At 46.3% G+C, this 7,241-nt stretch overlaps 2 protein-coding genes across 5 annotated transcripts in view; one reads left to right on the forward strand and one right to left on the reverse strand.

Moving 5' to 3' along the window:
* The window catches only part of MEI1 (meiotic double-stranded break formation protein 1), a 36,901-nt gene extending 32,952 nt beyond the window's left edge, over positions 1-3,949 (reverse strand). For 3 of the 4 annotated variants that reach the window (XM_064702309.1, XM_064702308.1, XM_064702310.1), the window contains exons 1-3: positions 3,802-3,949; positions 3,443-3,566; positions 1,040-1,090 (exon numbers count right to left, since the gene is read on the reverse strand). In XM_064702309.1, coding sequence (XP_064558379.1) covers positions 1,040-1,090; positions 3,443-3,566; positions 3,802-3,909 — 283 coding nt within the window. In that variant the 5' untranslated portion in view covers positions 3,910-3,949. Of the gene's footprint in view, positions 1-1,039; positions 1,180-3,442; positions 3,567-3,801 lie in introns of those variants that run through there. The other variant, XM_064702311.1, reaches the window with a different exon arrangement.
* SNU13 (small nuclear ribonucleoprotein 13) lies at positions 3,894-7,032 on the forward strand. Its single transcript, XM_064702316.1, has 3 exons — positions 3,894-4,059; positions 4,873-4,993; positions 5,565-7,032. Exons 1-3 carry the CDS (start codon positions 4,057-4,059, stop codon positions 5,825-5,827), a joined length of 387 nt encoding a protein of 128 aa, XP_064558386.1. The 5' UTR covers positions 3,894-4,056; the 3' UTR covers positions 5,828-7,032.
* Positions 7,033-7,241: the final 209 nt, after the last annotated feature.

The following is a 7,241-nucleotide window of genomic DNA, read 5'->3' on the forward strand; positions in this document are numbered from 1 at the left end:
AGTACTTTCAGAACTGGCACCTGAATGTTCAGCTGATAAAATTTTGGCAAGAGCCCCTTTACTGAGACACTGCACACATTTCTACACGGGGTTTGGTAAGGCTGTCTTGGATGTAGCTTGCTGTCATGGCATGACTCATTTGGAAAACCTACACTTTTGATTCGTATCCTAGGAAAGCATTCTAAAAAGAAATACCAGGGACTTTTGGGCTCACCATTTCTTGGTATATCCAAGGCAATACTAGACCTGCTTCAGCTACAGAGCTACATATCTCAGCAGAAGCATGTCTGAGACAGGTGATTTATAGGTGATTTAATAGCCCTTTCTTGCCCTAAACTCTCAGAAACTTAAAACACTTTCAAGACTTAGGCAACACTAATTTAAAATTGCTCTGTTAGATAGCATCCATCTCTCAACAGACTGGTAACATGACAGAAAGACTTCTCCACTTTTCAACCCCATTTCAAGCAAGTGTCTGGAAACTGAAATCCCTCTGGAAGCAGTTTGTAATAGCTCCTTTTACCTTTCATGACTGGTCATGGAATGCACCACTGCACTGCTGACATCTCTAGACTCAGCAGAGCTGCCCAGGGTTAACTGGACTGCAGAGATTCCTTTGCCAGCCCTGCAGACATTTCCTTCAGTTTTCAAATGAGGAATCTACAAAGAGGAATCTACAGCCTGTACAGCTAAATCACAAATACCCTCTACTCCTGAGGAGAAAGCAGTAGATCCCATAGACTTTCATTTGCTTTGACAATTTGGTCAGGTCTAAAGATGCCAAAGCTGAGGCACTGTTTCCCATCTGATAATAAATTCATGGCACACACAGACCTGTGAGAGAAATGTTAAATATTTTAAAATGCACACACTCCCCTGCCCCCAGTATTGGAGCAGACCATCATTTCTGATGCATGGATATTGATGGTCTTCCCTTCTGAAGCTGTGTCAAAGCTGAGCATCTCACTACAGGTATCAGACAAGACACACTGTCCCGTTCACAAACTGCCTGGAATTGAGATGTGGATTTGTCACTCACCTTCAACTAATAGGTTCAGGGCACTGCTGTCTTCCACAGAATGCAACATCCCTACAAGACAAACCACAAGTCATGGAACTCATTCCTGTTTCTGATCATCAGTGCTGTAATTCCTTCTTGTTAAAAGGAGCTGGTTTGTTTTTTTTTTTTCAGAACTGTTTTCTTTTCCCTGCTTCACATAACACCAGCCTGACTTTGTCAGATAAGGGTGGATACTCTCCAGGAATATGGCAAAAGGTGCCTCCATAAGCAGGACACAGGGACATGAGACACTTGGTTCTCTTACAAATTTTTTATGTGTTTTATAGTTGAAGTCAATGGCTCCACCTATGTCAGGGAGTAAGTAACTGCTGCCACCACCACATCTCACCGTGTGTATGCAGTATCACACATCTGAAACAACACCCTGGAATGACAGAAGTGGGTTTTGTCCTTTGTGTGCTTTGTGTCCTCCATTCTTACCAGTTACTATGATCAGTCTTCTCCCTCCACAGTACTGACAACCCTGAAACCAAGCCTGAACACCAGGTTTAAATCATCCAGAAACTATTCCAACATTAAATCAAACCTGAAGGCATCACTTCACAAGTTAATTTTACAATGAGAGCATAAGAGTGGATATATCAAAACAAACTCTACTACACCCCAGCAGACAAGAAACTCCACCTCCCAGCCCCTTCCAACCCATAGCATCAGGCATTTGGTTTGGATCCCCACTTCTGCCACACTAAATCACTTGTTTCAATAGATCCAATCAAACCACCTCCCCTCTGAAGTCTCCATGACGTCTCAGAATTTTGACCAACTAAAGCAATGTTATGACAGGTGAAGAAATTACTTATTCCATGCCTCATCTGCTCAGTTCTTAATAACTCTTTAGAAAAGATTTGTATACATTATTGAAAATTACAATATTAGCTGCATTAAATTCAGGCTGAAACACACCACCTTGTAAGTAACACTCCACATTTCACCTCTCTTAACCCTATTTCTTCTGCCTGTGCTTATTCCAATATTCTCTCTCCAAATGTATTTTCCTGAATTCACTATTAATACTTCCTCCACAGCACTGCTCAAACTTCTGGGGAGGTTCCCCTTACACTCTTGCCCAAATGCTCCTTGGTTCATCCAAGCTCTACTGAAAATGAACACACCATTGTTTGTAGCTCCAAGCTCAGCCTGGAATTCCAACTGCTCTAAGAGTTACACCAAGTACAGTACAACCCAAAGCTGTCCTCAAACCACCCAATCATAAAAAGAATTCTCTTCTCAGAGAATTATTAAAGCAGACAAGAGCATTGAAATGCAAGCACAGCATCCCTGTCTTCTGGGGTATTTTGTGTTAGGGCCATACAGTGTAGGGCTCAATCGGCCACAATCATCATCTTTTCCAGTACTCTAAAGGATTATGTGTGACACACTATTAAAAAAAATTGTGCAATTAAAAGAATAAGAACTGCATAAAGTTCTGTTTCTAATAAAGCTGCTCCCAAGACGTGCCCAACACAATCTATGGGCAATCAACTCTTTTTGAACAATTCAGTGTGTCAAGGCAGGAAGAGGTCTTGTAGGTTACTTTTCCCCAACCAACAATAATTATCTGTGATGTGCAAATGAGATGGTGGAATTGAAGGAATCTGGTATATTTGAGCTTTAAAGGCACTCTGATTTCTACCCTCCACCTTTCCCTTCCTGCCTTACTGTTCCCTCGTTTAGACCATTATTTCTTCTCCATCAAGATTTTAGATGTTTCAAAGACATTTCCCTGCGATGCAAACAGAAACCAGTAAGAGAAGTTCAAGACCACAGAGACTTACTGGAAAGACACTTTCTGACATCCTGCCAAACACTATTTTGCTGAGGCTGACTCACCAGAGAGCAGCAGGTTTTAGCTGTACAGCAACAAAGATTTCTACAGATGTGAAGTGATGGTGTAAAAAAAGCCCACTATATAGATTTGTGGTTTGCACATTTGATATTAAATCCTGCAACACCTTTTTATGCTCACACTTTGATTTCTGTATGAATCTTCATATAACTCCAGAGGCATTAGACCAGAATGGAGAGCATTCAGGGAAGAGTAAAATGCCAAGCACTCCCTATTCTCCAGAAGGACTTTACAGATACGTCAAGATACTTTGAAAAATCGCAAAAGAGTTATGAACATGCCAATCCTGCCCCCTGGGGAATGAGAAAATTAATTAACCTATTCTAAATCACTGACAGCCAGTTTTCTGCAGGGAGTAATTACAGAACAGCACGGTGGAAGTATGGAGGTAGGCACCTCAATGTTCTTCTGCTCTTTTTTTTGGCTTCAAATGTGGGGAAGCTTCACATGTATTCAACAAAAGGTAACTAACTACCTCCTCCTTGCGGCTGCACCAGGCCTCAGAGAGCTCTTACCAAAGAGAGTTCCTATCAAATGCATGCACACCCTCTCGTCTGGTGCCAGCAGCTGGACGACCGGCAGCGCCTGCCAGGCCAGGGCATCCTGGAGCCGGGACAGGACGTGCTTCTTGCGCACCAGCTAGGATCAAACACAGCAGCGCGTTAGGCCCCGGGCCCGCGCCCCGCGCTGCTCCCACCGCCCTGAGGGGAAAAGGGCCACCAGGGCCCGGCTGCCGAGGGGACAGGGCTGGCCAAGGGCCACAGCGGCCGGGCCCGGCCCCCAGCTGAGCGCCGGAGAGCGGCAGCCCCGCCGCTGAGGGGGACCCGCGGCCCAGCCGCACACGGGAAGGGGCGGCGGGGCAGGCGCTGCCCACCGAGGCGCTGCCGTCGCCCAGGGTTTCCACGGCGCAGGCGAGGCAGAGCGGCGGGCGCAGCGGCAGCGCCCAGCGCGGCCCGTGACCGCCGCACGGCCCCGCCGCCATCGGTGCTGCCGGGGCTGCCGTGCGGCTCCGCCCCGCTGGGGACGGCGGCTCCGCCCCGGCACCGCCTCCCTTCCGGCGGCCGCGGCAGCGCTCCCGCCTCTTCCCTCACAGCGCGCTCGGGCCGACTGCAGCCACCGCGCCGCGGCCATGGTGAGTGGCGTCGGACCCCCGTCTCCTCTTCCTCCTCCTTCTTCTTCTTCTTCTTCTCCTTCTCCTCCTCCTATTATTCCTTCTCCTCTCCCTGCTCCTCTCCCTCCTGTCCACTCCCACCAGCCTGGGGTAGAGGGCGGCCGCTCTCCGGCTGCGCGGCGGGCAGCACGTGGAGGCCGGGCGGGCGGGGCTGCGGCCGCTTGCGGGGCAGGAGGCCCGGGGGGCTGGCGGTGCTGGGGACACCCGGTAACGGGGGATTCTCTGTGCCTGGGGTCACCCCTGCGCCGTGCTGGGCGCCGCAGAGGCCGCGGTTCTGCCAGCGCCCGTCGCCAACACCGCTTGTGACCTCGCTGCTGTGCCCCCCCGCTGCCCATGTTAACGTTAGAAGCCACTTGTGGTTTGCAGAAATAACCCTGATGCGTGCTCTTCTGGTGATTGTTTCAAAATTTTTGTTAGTCTCCTAATTTGCACTGTTAAGGTGCACTGAAGTGTTTCATTTTCTGTAGTCTTTGTGGTGTAAAACGCCTGAGACTGCTCCATAAGTGCACTGCTTTGTAAGATGTAGATTGTGAGTAGATACACTCTTTACTTTGATGTAAAGCATATCTTTCTTACTTTTCCCCTTTACTTTGATACAAGAAGAATCCTTACTCTTTTAGGAGCAAAATGCAATGGTGTTTCTTCTATATGGGCAGAGCAGATTAGACACAACTTCAGAAATCAGTATATGTGGTGGACATGATGCCTGCGTAGTGCTGATCAAACCAAAGCCTCCTTTGCTCCTATTGTGACATTCTTTACTTTTTCCTTTAGAGTGAGGCAGAAGTGAATCCCAAGGCTTACCCACTGGCTGATGCACAGCTCACCAAAACGCTGCTGGACCTTGTGCAGCAATCCTGCAACTATAAGCAGCTACGCAAGGGAGCCAATGAAGGTGAGACTTGCACGTTGAAAAGTGTGCTACAAGTCACAACAAGGATTTTGTGAGATGCCATGGGTAGAGATTGTCTTTTCTCTGTAGCTGTGATCACTCATTTTATATAGATCTGGCTGTTGCAGGTGTGTGTCTCCTTTCTCCTCCTTCAAGCCTGCTTTAACAAGATTCAGGGACAAAACTAAGATGTAATCTTTTTGACGTTTATATGCAGTTCTGGTAGATTCCCAAACTGTGTTCCTGGTGTATAGTTTGTAATCATGCATGCTTCAGTGGTGTGGCACTGGGGTTACCAGATGCCTAACCAGTTCAGAACCATAAGATTTGGGTTTGAAGATACCTCTAGTGCAACCTGCTCACAACCTCCCTTCACAATTGCTTGGGGCTTCACCTAGACAAACTTGTAAAAAAACCCAAAATTGCTAAGGATAGAAACTCAGCAATCTCTTAGAACCCATGTCTCATATACTAGATCTCTTCCCACTGAAGCCACTTCCAGCATTTCCTGAAGTCGTTTAACATTAGATGTGTTTTCCAGAATGACCCAGACTGACTCCAGTTTCTTTTACAGCCACCAAAACACTGAACAGAGGGATAGCAGAGTTCATTGTGATGGCAGCAGACGCAGAGCCCTTGGAGATCATCCTGCACCTCCCTCTCCTGTGCGAGGACAAGAACGTGCCGTACGTGTTCGTGCGCTCCAAGCAAGCCCTGGGCCGCGCGTGCGGCGTTTCCCGGCCCGTCATCGCCTGCTCCATCACCATCAAGGAGGGCTCACAGCTAAAGCCTCAGATCCAGTCTGTACAGCAAGCCATAGAAAGACTCTTGGTCTAAGTGCCCATGAGAGTGTGTGTGTGAAATAGAAAGTGCAAATTAGGGGAAATTAATGTTTAGCTTCAGTTGAGATGATAGTTTTGATATCAATGTTTCATTTTAAAATGCCACATTTTTGTTTAATAATGGCTTAATTCTTAGTGTTTCCGCCTCCTATCCCCCCACTTTTCTAATATTCCACTCCAACATTTTCATTCTCATTGTATTACTTCTTGAAAAGTGACTGTACAACTGTGTTTCCTGTTTTATGTTTGAAAGAAGGGCAGAAAAAACAAAGTCCCCCCCTCGTCTTCCTGTCTGCCTGCTCAGGGCTTTTTTAACCCACCCATCAGCTTTCTCTGAGGTGCAGTATTTCTGCCAAGCTTGAGCCTCCAGCAGTACAACCCTGTGAGTAACTTTGCATTTCTGAATGGTTTAGGCTACTGAGGAAAAGGTTCCCTGTGTTCAGGCTGCTGGAGTCAGTAAGTAATGGAGCAGCACAGGCAGGTATAAAGCAGGCAGCAGCTACTGTGTAGCAGCAGATAGAGGCAAGAGCAGCACAGCCCTTGTTCTTGAAACCAGACAAGAGACTTCTCTAAGAGATGCATGGCAGGTAGAAATCTTATAGCAGTACACAAGGGGAAGAACTCTCCTAATTTGATCATTTTTAAATAGTGACTTTTTAAGAAAAAATAAAATTGCTGCAAAGCTAAATAGAATTGTCATTCCCTTGGTGAAGTATTTGCAACTAACTGGAATGTTTCTGCTTGTAAAGCTGACCTGCTCACAGGTTGCCTAAAGGCTATTGTAGTGCAGTAATTTGTTCTCTTTCAGTTTCCTTTGCATGGACTGTTACCATTGAGGTTGGGCTTCCTAGAAAAGTTAAGCACAAAACACATGGCAGAGAGCAGCCTGTTGTGGCTGATGAGTACCCTACATCTGACTGTTAATTATAAAAAGTGCCATGCTTTTTAGCTACTGCACTCTAGTCCCCTGACTGAAGATGAACCCTTTTAAGTTATGACCAAGGAAACAGAGAACAAATAATTTTTCAGATAAATTAATACATGTCTCAAGAAGAGAATTCTGTATCATCTCATGTCCTGGAAAAGCAGCATGGAGCACCAACAACAGTCTGGATCAGTGGTGGTTTTATGGACCTAGTTTTAGTTAAATACATATTGTATAATAAATGCACTTCTGCTCTGATCAGAAGTTTAAACCCCTGTGTTGGAATATCAAACCTGTTTTCTATTGCAGGATGCCAAAGCAAAATAGTGGGGAAACTCCACTGGGTGCAATAGCAGAATGGAAAATAAAATTTTCTGTAATGTTTCCACAGAGGCACTAACTTCATACCTTTCATAAGTACATCCCAAGCAGATGAAGTGAGCTTATGAAAGACTGAAGACATCATGTTTGTATATTTTAGTAA

Source organism: Zonotrichia leucophrys, chromosome 1A (assembly GCF_028769735.1).
Source record: "Zonotrichia leucophrys gambelii isolate GWCS_2022_RI chromosome 1A, RI_Zleu_2.0, whole genome shotgun sequence".
NCBI classification, from domain to species: domain Eukaryota; kingdom Metazoa; phylum Chordata; class Aves; order Passeriformes; family Passerellidae; genus Zonotrichia; species Zonotrichia leucophrys.

Excerpts from the sequence above, each read along its gene's own strand:
- SNU13 (XM_064702316.1), top strand. Across the intron at positions 4,994-5,564 it reads ACGCAAGGGAGCCAATGAAG|CCACCAAAACACTGAACAGA; the intron begins GTGAGACTTGCA and ends TTTCTTTTACAG.